The sequence below is a fragment of the Lissotriton helveticus genome, chromosome 2_1 (genome assembly GCF_964261635.1).
Source record: "Lissotriton helveticus chromosome 2_1, aLisHel1.1, whole genome shotgun sequence".
Taxonomy (NCBI): Eukaryota; Metazoa; Chordata; class Amphibia; order Caudata; family Salamandridae; genus Lissotriton; species Lissotriton helveticus.
The window spans coordinates 599,037,033-599,049,977 of NC_136059.1; the positions used below are offsets into that span (position 1 = coordinate 599,037,033).

The window sequence follows — 12,945 nt, forward strand, 5'->3', positions numbered from 1 at the left end:
CACCTTCAACAGTCATTCATTGAGATAGTAGATGATCTGCCGTGACGGCCATCACTTTGGTGAACACCCCAGGGGTGTTGGTAAGGCCAAAGGGGAGCACAACATACTGTATTGTGGCCCACCGTGAACTGCAGGCAACGTCTGTGGGCAGGCAGGACTGGAATATGGAAGTATGCATCCTGCACGTCCTATGCAACCATCCAGTCTTGTGGGTCCAGGGCAGACAGGACGAACGAGTGTGAACATTCTGAATTTTTCCTTTTTCGGGAACAAATTCAGAAGGCTCAGGTCTAAGACAGAACGAAGGCCTCCTTCCTTCTTGGGCATCATCAAGTAGCAGGAATAACAACTATGTCCTACTTCTGATGCAGGCACCTTCTTTATGCCCCCCTTGGCCGAGAGAGCTGCCACTTCCTGATAGAGTAAGGAGATGTGATCCGCCGTCATCCTGTCACAGGAGGTGGCTAGGGAGGAGAGGTAGTTACAAAGGGGAGGGAATAGCCCCTCTGGACAATCTGGAGGACTCAGCGATCGAATGTTATCAACCTCCAACAGTGAGGGTGAAAGCATATCCTGCCCCCCCACTGGATGATCGTAGGGCAAGCTAAAGAGGTTTGGAGGCTGCAATGCTGGGGCGGGGGGTGGAGGAGGGGGGGAACTAGGCCGACCCTTGCTACCTGACTCTCGAGGTCTGTGGGTGCCACACACTTGGCCATGAACAGCTGGGCAGCCTGCTGGCTAAGGAGGCTGGACGGGTAGAGAGACAACTGGAAGCCCCTTCACTGGTCACAAAGGAGTGGAAAGTGAACTGGGGTTGGCAAGGGCCTTGGAAAGGCTTGAGGACCAGGATGTAACCCTACTGTCTTTGAAGCGCTCCAGCGCAGAGTTCGTTTTGTATCTAAAAAGATGGGAACCTTCAAAGGGAATGCCCATCAGTGCGGCCTGGACATTACCCGAGAAGCCAGTGGTTCTCAGCCAGGAGTGGCACCTAAGGGCCAATGTCGATGAAATCGATCTCCCCAGCGAGTTTGGTCGTATCCAGCTCACATCAAATGGCAAACTTAGTTGCACCTCTCCCGTCAGCAGTCGTTTGAGAGAGTAAGACTCGGACTTCCTCCGAGACCATAGGCAACACATGCGCAACTGAGTCCCAGATTGTTTGGGAGTATTGTCCCAAAAGGCACATGGAGTTCACTGAATGCATCACCAGGCTGGAAGAGTACATTGTCATCTCAAAGGTATCCAGCCTCATGGATTCCCTATGTGGCAGGGTGATAGTATATGTGCCAGGATTAACTCTGGAGGTGGAGGTGAGTTGGTAGTATCCAGCTCACATCATATGGCAAACTTATTTGCACCTCTCCCGTCAGCAGTCGTTTGAGAGAATAAGGCTCGGGCTCCCTCTGAGACCATAGACAACACATGCGCAACTGAGTCCCAGATCGTTTGGGAGTATTGGACCAAAAGACACATGGTGTTCACCGACTGCATCGCCAGGCTGGCGGAAGAGTACATCCTCTTCCCAAAAGTATCAGCATCTTGGATTCCCTATCCGGCGGTTGCAAATAATGTGGCTCAGAGGGCACATCAAGAATGCCCTAGAGCTTAATTCTGGCTCAGCTATGAAAGTCCTCCCATTGCTTACAGGTCTCCTTCCCACACACAGTGTAGACACCCACGGTACTGCAGCATGTGCTTTTGTCCCGCCAAATTTGTGCCTGAACTGCATTGCCCAGCTAGATATCTATACCCCCATAGAGCCGAGGACAATTATGGAGGACCTCATCGCAAATCGCCTGAAGGCTCTTTATTAGTGAAACTGTGGGCCCTCTCATCTGCTCCCTTAGCCATAATGGGGGTTTGGCTTTCAGAAAAAGCAGCTGGATGGAGGAAGATGTTGTATCAGTCAAAGGGTACTTCAGAATAACCAGAAACTGTCCATTATGTTCCAGTATCTAACTTCCTTTCTTAGCTTCAGAGCCTCTGCCCTCATGCATAGATATCCACCCCGCATGTGAGGCAGAGACTCCACATGTAGGAGGGAGACCTTCACATGCAGGAGGGAAGCCTTCTATGTGGAAGATGCAAAAAGAACTATAGATTGACAGAATGCAGAACAATGTCATACATTCACGCCAGTACAGAGATCTGGGCCTAAATCCATCGTTTTTTTGCTCACTATGCCATTCCAATTTAGACCCAGCCATATGCAAATCAGTCTTGATCCTGCACCCAATGGGAACAGTCCAGCCTAAACTGCCTGGCCAGGTCCTCCCTGGACTGGAAACAAGCATCCTTGGACCGGTTTTGGGGTTTCACCCCTCTTCAGCCAGGATAGCTTGATTCCAGTGGCATGGAGAGCACGGGACTCACGTCTCAGCATACCCGTTCCACTCGGGGTGACAATTGAAAAAAGAACTATTGATGGACAGAATGCAGAACAATGCCATACATTCACCCCAGTACAGAGATCTGGTGTGTTTTGCTGTTCACCCTATGTGGGAAGGGTATGCCCAGACGTGGGTCCCGTGCTCACTACGCCACTGGAGTCAAGCTATCCTGGCTGAAGATGGCTGATAGCTAGAAACCGGTCCTAGGATGCTTGATTCCGGTCCAGGGAAGACATGGCTTGGCAGTTCGCTCTGGACTGTTCCCATGAGGCACAGGGTCAAGGCTGATTTGCATATGGCCATGTCTGAACTGGGGTGGCTTGGTGAGCAAAATAACGATGGAGTAAACCCAGATCTATGACTGGGGTGAATGTTTTGCCATTGTGCAACATTCCGTCCATCATCTTGTGTGTTTTGCTGTTCTATGTGGAAGAAGCACAGGCTTTATGGTAACACAACGATTATTACAGGGAGTGTTTATGCACTTGATTGAAGGTACTACAGAAGGTCTTAACTAAGTATATAATAAACATTGATTGAACAATATCAGTGACTGTAAGTGAAAAGTCAATAATGATAGTTAACGTTAAGTGTAAAATGTATAATAGAGCATAGTATGTTTGTGTGTGACATGCTAATTAAACAGTCTCTTCTCTCTGTGGTGTATATGTAGTAGTCCGTGATTCACCGTTGTTTATTTATTTATTTATTTATTTATTTATTTATAACATTTGTAGAGCGCGCTGTTACCAAAAGGTGTCCTGGCGCTATAGTGATTGCTCCTCTGGCCTAATCCTCCTGACTAATTAGTGAACAGCCACGTTTTCAAACTTTTCTGGAAGGCCAGCAAGTCTGTGATCTGTCTCAGTGCCGTTGGTAAGGAATTCCATTCGGTAGCTACTCCAAGGACAAAACTTCTGCCACCCCAGCATACTTCTGCCACCCCAGTTGTTAAGACCCTGTCCAACAAAACTAGAAGCTCATTTAAAAAATTTGTCACCTAGTCGATTCTGCACCTATATACTTTTGCCTCTTTTCTGCACCTCACCCCGTATACTTGGATGTGGCTGTAAATCAGGGGTAAAGCTGAGTTGTAAGCAGGGCCGGCTTTAGGGCAGTGTGACTGATGCAGCCGCATTGGGTGCTGACCTGTGAAGGGGGTGCCAAACCCAGGGGGGCTCTGTGTTTCGCAATAACTTAGGATAGGAGAGACGAGGGACACTTATGCCCGGTGGTAGTGAGAGAATCCGAGGAGGTGGTCATCGGATTTGGGGGCACCCAAAAATGATTCTCGCACCGGGCGCCACCAGCGCTAAAGCCGGCACTGGTTGTAAGACCAATCGCAGTGTGATATTGTGCAAACACACAACAGACTACAACAATCTTGCACGCTACTTCTGAGGAGTCCACCAGCAACCAAGTACTGACAAGAAATGCAAATAGCAACTTGAGGATCCCAAAATTGCATTCAATAATGGCTCATGTACATGTGTGTGCCATATTGTACCACTGTTTAGGTTGTGCAGTTGGACATCTCCTGCTCTCACAGTGCAACCATGTCAAGGGTCTTTTAAAGTGAGAAGTGCTTTCCTGAACATCCCAAATATGCTAATCCATTGCCTGTAAATCCGTTTTGTACTCCTCAGATGACTGACTGTTCCTCAAAATGAAGGGCAAAGAAACAAACACATTCACCAATATACAGAAGGCAGAAAAAATGTTTGGGTGTGTGAGTTTGTTTCTTATTTGGACAGCCTGTATGTGATTGGTTGATGCTGCAATGTGTTTCACATGTGGAGGGTGGTGGAGTCCAGAGTCATGACTCCTTGCATTACCGGCTTAGTTGCAAGTGTTATAAGCCTTGTTATAACATTTAAAATTATATAGTATCAAATAAATATTTATTGGATCTTAAATAAAAAATACTTTTGAAAAGTAAATTTCTTTTCCTAGAGATTTCTACTGGTATTTGGTGCCTCCATTTTTTCATATGGGACAGTGTTGCAGCACCTGGGAGTGCCCAAGGCATGACTGGAGAACATTTTGAGTCCTTTCTGGCTGTAGTAACTTTAGAAGTGCAGTTTGCGAACAGCAATTGTTTTATTTGTTTCGGGGTGTGTTTTTATATTTGCATATTCCTCGTAAAGAAGCAAATTAACCCTCCCCCAATACCTTCCATTTAGGTGTAACTATGGCCTATTTTCCAGTAACTACTTCTGGACCCTCCCAGATTTACTAAGAAAATGTATAACCACATGTGGGCGGGGGAGATATCCCCATAAAAAGACAGGACAGGTTGAAGTTTCTAGTCACAGGATTGTGAACAGCATTTTGAAATATGTGAGTAGTAATATTGAAATACTACTAAATGTAATACAAAGTACAGTTTGTGAATAGGACCCTATATCCTCAAGTTGCCTTTCTATTTCTGTGGGTTGAAGAGGCCACTTCATATTTCAAATGTGCATTGGGTTTTCAAAAGAGAGTAGGGATGCAACTTTTCTGTAGTCCAGTGCAATGGAGTTACACACCTTAAGTGTCAGGCAGCCATTTATTAAGATGCATTATTTGTTTTTTTGCCAATTTCAATCAATCAATCAATCAATGGTTTGTAAAGCGTGTTACTCACCCGCGAGGGTCTCAAGGCGCTGGGGTGGGACCAGCTCTGGTCAGTCGAAGAGCCAGGTCTTGAGGTCCCTTCTGAACGTGTGCAGCGTTGGAGAGCGTCTGATGTTTACTGCGAGTGTGTTCCATGTTTTGGCTGCAGTGTAGGAGAAGGCCCTCCCACCCTCTCTACTTCTGGGGATGCGGGGAACCTCTGCCAGGGCAAGGTCGGTGGAGCGGAGGTTCCTCTTGGGTGCGTGGAAAAATACTCGGTCGTTGAGGTATTTTGGTCCAATGTTGTTGAGGGATTTGTAGGTGTTGGTGAGGAATTTATAGGTGACACTCTTCTGGATGGGGAGCCAGTGGAGTCATATGTTTGTGGCGCGTTGTTCCTAGGATGAGCCTGGCGGCCTTGTTTTGGATGGTTTAAAGCTTGCGTAGGAGGGATTTGTTGATTCCGACGTAGAGGGCGTTGCCGTAGTCAAGTCTGCTGGTGATGAGTGCGTGGGTGACGGTCTTTCTACAGTCAGGGGGGATCCATTTGAAGGTCTTTTGGAGGATCTGGAGGCAGTTGAAACTGGCGGAGGAGATAGCGTTGATTTGGCGGTTCATGGAGAGGGAGGAGTCGAGGATTATGCCGAGGTTTCAAGCATGGTCTGTCGGGGTGGGCGGGACCCCGAGGGCAGTGGGCCAACAGGTGTTGTCCCAGGCGGAGGGGCAGGGTCCAAGGATGAGGACCTCGGTCTTCTCGGAGTTGAGCTTAAGGCAGCTGTCCTTCATCCAGGACGCCACGTTTCTCATTCCTTCCTGGAAGCTGAGTCTGGTGTTTTCTGGGCTCTTGGTGAGGGAGAGGATGAGCTGGGTGTCGTCAGCATAGGATATGATGCTGAGCCCATGCTGTCTGACCATGGCGGCGATGGGGGCCATGTAGATGTTGAAGAGAGTCGGGATTAGTGAAGATCCTTGGGGCACTCCGCAGATGATGTCAGTGGGGCCAGAGAGGAAGGGGGGGAGCCTGACCCTCTGGGTTCTGCCCGAGAAGATGGATCGGACCCAGTTGAGGGCATACCCCTGTATTACCTGGTGGCTAGTGTGCGGAGTGAGACGGTGTCGAATGCTGAGGAGAGGTCTAGGAGGATGAGGGCTGCGGTGTGGCCCTGGCCGAGCAGCATGCGGATGTCGTCGGAGGCGGCGAGGAGGGTGGTCTCGTGCTGTGGTTCCTGTGGAAGCCGGACTGGGAGGTGTCCAGAATGCAGTTTTCTTCGATGAAGGTGGTCAGTTCACAAGCCTCTCCATTGATCCGGTGGGTCGGCCATTGGTTTCTTGAGGAGGGGTTTCACCTCAGCACGTTTCCAGTCATTGGGGCAGATGCCGGTTGCAAGGGAGGAGTTGATGGCATGGGGTAGTTTGGGAGAAATGGCAGTGGTGGCTCTGTGGAAGATGTGTGAGGGGCAAGGGTCCGTTGGTGCTCCTGAGTGAGTTTTCTTCATGGTTGAGGAGATGAGCTCGATGGATGCGGTGTCCCAGGTGGTGATGGTAGGCCTCTCGGAGGTGGTAGGTAGAGTGGTGCTGTCTTCTGTTGGCTCTCTGAAATTGTCATAGAGTGCCATGATTTTCAGGTGAAAATAGGAGCTGAGTTTGTTGCAGAGTTCCTGGGAGGGTGCGATATCGGTGGCTTCACATGAGGGTTTGGCAAACTGCTGAATGACGTTGAACAGTTCCTTCGTGTTGGATGCGTTGGTCTTGATTTTTTCACTGATGAAGGTTCTTTTGGTGTTCCTTATAAGCTGGTGTTAGTCCTTTATGGCGATCTTGTGGTTGTTATGTATGTATGTATGTATGTATGCAGTACTTATATAGCGTAAACTGTCACCCAAAGGGTATCCTGGTGCTGCAACTTAGCATGTGACAACAGCAGGCAATGAGCCAGACCAGCAGTGGGAGGCATTGCTCTCATTCTTGGGGAAAAGCCAGGTTTTCAGAATCTTTCTGAAACATAGCAGGGAGGTCACCTGTCTAATACTCAGAGGAAGATCGTTCCAGAGGCGTGAGGCCTCTATACCAATGGCCATACCTCCCATCCTGGATTTCTTGAATTTAGCAGTTGTTACCAGATAGGCGCTCGAAGAGCGGAGATGTCTTACAGGCTTGTACCATGTAAATCTCTCCTGCATAGGAATCAGGCCCGTACCATGTACCGCTCTGAACACCATACACAGAGATTTAAAGCAGATTCTCTCCTTGATGGGAAGCCAATGGCGGTCTCTCAAAGCCAGAGTGGTGGAAGATCTGCGTTGCCTGTTTAGTGCCAGCTTTGCTGCTATAGACTGGACTCTCTGCAACCCCTGCAAGATGTATTGGGGGGCAGCCAGATACAGGGAGTTACAGTAGTCCAGTCAACATAGAACTATGCGCCTCGCTACCAGGTGTCTTGTCTCCTCACGCAACAGTGGAAGTATCTGTTGCAATGCCTTCAATAGAGCAAAGCAGACGCTGACCGTTTTATTGGCCTGTGACGCCATTTGAAGGTTGTCATCAATCAAGATGCCCAGGTTGCGCACGGTCTTAACTGGAGCCAGAGGGTCATCCCCAGGAGTGAGTTTAAACTCTAGCGGCAAATGCTGTACCCTTTTTGCAGTGGAGCAGTATACCACCTCTGTCTTCCCCCCGTTGAACTGCAAAGAATTTTCTTTGAGCCAACCGGCAGTCTGGCGCATGCATTCCTGAAAGGTATCCATGGTCACTGCCTGCTTCCCTTCTAGGGCGAACACCAATTGGGTGTTGTCAGCATAGTTTACCAGGTCAATCCCAAATGATTTTATAATGGGGATCAGCGGGCGTAGATATATATTAAAGAGAATGGGGCTTATTGCTGAACCCTGTGGCACCCCTTGTCGTACCAGAGACTTAGCGGAGGCAAACGGGATCATAGTTTCCACCTGATGTCTCTCCGACAGGTACGATTACAGCCACTTCAGGGCTCGGCCTTTCACACCCATTCGCTCCAGCCTACCCAACAACACCTCATGGCTCACTATGTCGAATGCGGCCGACATGTCTAGTAAAACTAGAACAGATGAATTACCATTGTCGGCACGAATTCTCAGATTATCCAGTATGGTGGCCAAGGCTGTTTCCGTCCCATGTCCTGGGCGAAAACCGAAATGATCCCTGTCCAGCAGGTTGTTCTCTTCAAGGTAACCTGATGATGACTTGCTGACCACCTTTTCCAATATTTTTATAGGGCAGGGCAGAAGGACCTAAAGTTTGCTGGGTTTGTGGGATCCAGAGAGGGTTTCTTAAGATGAAACGCTTTGAGCACAGCTGTAGAACGGATGTATGACGTTACTCCGCATACCGTTACAACTACCTACCATTACAACGCGACCATTACAACGCATACCATTACAACGCATAGCGCTTTGGGGTGCTGGATAGTGGTAAGTATAATTTACTATTCTAACTCCAGTCCCCGTGGACCCTAGGGAAGGTGTTGGATAGTAAATTATACCATTCCCTATCCTATAGCGCCCCCCAGCGCAATGCGTTGTAATGGTATGCGTTATAAAAGTCGCGTTGTAATGGTAGTGCGGAGTAACGAATGCGTTGTAACAGGTGCATACCCTGTAGAACAGCTCCTTGGTAAGGGGTGGAAAATGTTCCAGAGATGTTTCTGCCCAAGGTTCCTCAATCAGCGTCTGGGGTAGTTCCTCCCGGCAACTAATAATGCCTGGATCGAAACCTCCAACAATTTTGGCGATCTTATCTTCAAAATGGGTGGCAATCTCATTGCATAGTTTCTAGGATGCATCCACTTTATTGCCCAAGCAGGCAGGGCCAGAGAGGTCCCTTATGATGTTGAAGAGGGCCTTTGTACTGTTTGGCGCATGTAAGATGGTTTTGGCAAAGAAGAGTGCTTTGGTCTTGGCGATAGCCTCTTTATATTGAGTCTGTGCTCCTTTCAGCTCTTTCCTATCTCCTTCTGAGGAACACCTTCGCCACCTCCTCTCAGCCTGTCTCCATGTAATTCACAGAAGTTTCAGCTCCTCACTGTACCGGGGGCTGATGGCTTCCTTGTATTCTTCATCTGTTTTATAGGGGCACATATGTTTAGTGTATTAGTAATGTGGTTAGAGTAGGTTTGATAGTTCTTATCTACCGGGTCATAAGAAACAAAAAAAGTCTGATTCGAGAATATAGAGTCTGGTATACTTTTTAATAATTTCGCCCAGTCTCTACCCTTGCGGTGGGTCACAGAGCAGTTGTTGTAATTCGCTACCTTAGGCAAAGTAGTCCTAAAATAAATTAGTGAGTGATCAGTCCAGCTTTGAGGCAATACACTGATCACTTCCGTCTCAATCTGATTTGCAAACAGTAAGTCCAACACATGTCCTCCTAGATGGGTAGGGTGTTGTACTAATTGATTTAAACTGTGGTTCTCACATGTTTGGCTCAAGTCTCTCAAGTGATTTCCCAGGGTCCCATTATCCCACAGGTTAAATTCCCCTGGGAGCATCATTCTGGAATGTGTGAGGGTCAGGGCAGCGATGGTATCATCCAGTTCTTGATACTGAGTATCTAGGCCTGGAGGTCTATAACAGACCATTCCAGTTAGAAGCTTTCCCCTTGTCTTTTGTAGCGAGTAGCCTAGTAGCTCAACCCCAGCAACCTCTCCAACCTGTAGTGGAGCAAGATTTCATATTTCTTTAAATATTACCTCAACTCCCCCTCCTCATCCAGAGGCCCTGGGTTTGTGAAAGATCTTATAGCCATCTGGACAAGCGAGGCCTATCTCTACCAGGGAGTCCATGTCTTCTAGCATGTTTGACACCTCCTGGTAGTGTTTTATCAGGGACCTGCAGTTAATCAATCCACTCAGTAATGCAACACTGCCCTGTGGCTAAGCTACTTGATGTTCCCCCTCAGCAGTCCTCTCACCGATGCTGAGCAGTTCTTCCTTGGAGTAGTTTAGCCTACCGTAGCTGGCACGGGCATCGTAACTGGCCCTGAGCGCGGTCGGAGCGTGGATGGGCGCAGACGGGCTTGCCTCTGGCACGCCACCTGCGCACCATCGGCGCGCCCACTTGTATTGCCCCTCCTAAAATAGGCCGGCAAATGCAGTCATCAAAACACTAGAGCGCTACCCAAAATGGCGCTACCCAAGATGGCACTGAGGAGTCTAGTGTTCCCTAATTCCCGCTAAGTAGCGAGATGGAGTGACACATTTTTTAAGTGCAGGTAAGCTTGGTCTAACTTCAAGAATAAAAATAAATATCATTAGTTAAAAAATTGCGGCGAACCCCCCTGTCCCTGACCTCGCGGGCAGCGGCGGTGCAGGCAGCTTGTTAAAATTTATTTTGAAAACGAAATACCAGCCGAGACAATCAGCGCGCAGCATGCAGTGTCAGAGTCTAAGTTTAGTTATGAGCTTCCGTGGTCTTCAGGTTCCACCAGGTTTTTTCGAGACGTCTGCAGGTGCGTCTCGCTTCTTGGAGTTCGGTGGAGAACCAGGCAGCCTTGGGCGGGCGTGTTTAGTGGTCTGTCGGAGAGTTGCAATGTAAGACCAATTATTAAGGCAATAACGGTAGTGTGATGTTTACAACTACAGAAAAAGCATCCCTGTAGTTCTCGCTTATCTCTTGATAAAGGACAGCTACTGTTAACTCATCATTCCAGGTTACCACCAGTAATTGTTGTTTGACCCGAGCAATGTAGGAAAGTAGATCCTGTGGATTCTGGAGCAATCATAGCAAACCGACATCAGCTGATTGTACAACATGTAGTTTTTCAAATAGCAATCATAATTGGTTCAATAATATGGCATAATCCACTAGTCAGTAGATTTTACAATATTGAATGACATAAAGAACAACATGAAGATTAACCTTGACGTTTTCATAAAGTGCTGGGAGCTGCTGCAGAAAATGTATATGCCATTCTGCCAACAATGCCTGAAATGGATGATGATCTTCTTTGATCTTTTCATACATCGCTACAGGAGGATCTTTTACAAAGAGAGAAGAAGCCGAACCGCATGGCATGTCTGTGCTCTGCCTCTGTGCAGATTTAGGGCCCGATTATGATTGTGGTGAATCTGCATCCTCTGGGCCGGCGGAAGCCACTGCCGACCCGGAGGATGCGGATTTGGTAATCACAATTGATTAAGTGCTTCATGCAGCTTACAGTCTGCTTCATAGTGCTAAGAGACAAAGGTGAAGGTGAGTAGAAGGGTTGGGGGAGTAATAAGGACAGCAGGTAGGCAAAAACAGAGTGGGGCTGTCTCATATGGATGCTATACTGTGTACATTTAGGTAATCTCTTGGACTACTAAAACTTCTGATGGGTGGCATCAGTTCAGTCACAAACCTGTCACTTCATTTTGTCATCTGAATTGTTTTAAAAACCACTGATATGTAAAACAATGTCTTGAATACTAAATGTGCGCCCCTAGCTCTGGTGGATAACATAAAATCTGAATATGGACATAGAAGTGAGAACGTTTGGTTGGGTTGTTGCCAACGTGACAAATCTGTTTACCACATAAATGTGCAATTCTTCAAAAACAGAAAATCTAAGTACCCAGATATTGATCTTACCTAACTTGTGGGCACTTCCTACTAAATTGATATAGCTGAGCTTCAGACTTTGCATATTCTTGAGATTTCTAAAATCATCAGGTATAGTATCCATAACTTTTTTATTCTCATGGACGTTCAGTGAGAGAGCCTTCAAGTTTTTGTACTTATCCAAATGTGCAACCAGAAGTTCTAGAAAACAGAAACACAATCATGTAAAGTGTGATCAGCATGACTATTCCGGAATCCACAGTGTCTTATTGCTGCATAACATAACAAGGTGTGTATGTTTCCATCTAGAAATCATATCAAGAACTATATGATAACTAATGTATATCTAAAGTTCTTTGCTGTATTATCCAAATCGGACTGATATCTTGTTGAGAATATCTCAATCTGACAGAAGTGTTCAAATGTCATCATAAATACTTATCACTGCTAACTTCACTACTAAAAGCTATACCTTTAATCATTTCTAATTGAATTATATCCACAGAACTTCTTCATTGATATTGCACATTTCTCTTCCCTTTTAGGACTCCCAAACCTTTAATTTAGGACTAGGTATAAAGCCTGTTATGCTATCAGTTCATACATTCCAATATAAAAAAAATCTTCATACAATAAAACTATAAACCAAGTATTAGGAATGATTATACATTTTTTTTAAAGTTAGAATTACAAAAGCCGACGTAGTATGACCCTGTTGTAACTCATTACACTGTCAGACAAACTATATTGAAATAAAATATCAGTTGTTTACGCATAGGTTTAGTACTTTGAGGGGCATATTACCAACAAATAGCTATATTTATCGCTAAGTAGGGTTAGCGGCAATATTTTTATCGCCTCGTACACCGGTTTTTATCGCTGAGATAACTTGCTATTAGCAAGGTTTATCTCAAAAGCGATAAAAATCCAGGCGATAGCAGCAAAATGCGTGAATATCGCTGAGAATACAGCGATATTCACGCATTAGCGCCGAAATGATCTTAGCCATGTTATCCACCTCCCATTGGATAACATGGCTAAGAACTGGTCTGGGCAGGTGTTCGTTTTTGGAGATATTCGCGCTGCTGTCAGTCGCTAATGGGTTAGGTACGCCCACTTTGCATGTCATTAGCGATAAATATCGCTGACATGCAAAGCGGGCCCCAAACCGCTCGCTATCGCCTACAAGCTGTCGCTAACTGCTGTTAGCGACAGCTTGTTAATAGGGCGATAGAATTTTCGCTGCTTAGCGGCCGAAAATGGCCGCTAACGCCGCGATATTCGCCTATTGCCCTCCTTGGTAATAGGCCCCTTCATTTTTCCAGCACAACCTTTCTAATGTGGTAACATGTCTTATTGCTTTGTTGTCTCAAAGACGCAGTGCT

General features: G+C 46.7%; 1 protein-coding gene across 1 annotated transcript in view; it reads right to left on the reverse strand.

Annotated features, from left to right (window-relative positions):
* The window catches only part of LOC144818170 (baculoviral IAP repeat-containing protein 1-like), a 699,834-nt gene that overhangs the window by 349,946 nt on the left and 336,943 nt on the right, over positions 1-12,945 (reverse strand). Inside the window, exon 10 of the mRNA XM_078675292.1 lies at positions 11,591-11,761. Within this exon, the coding sequence (XP_078531418.1) occupies positions 11,591-11,761 (171 nt within the window). The remainder of the gene's footprint in view (positions 1-11,590; positions 11,762-12,945) is intronic.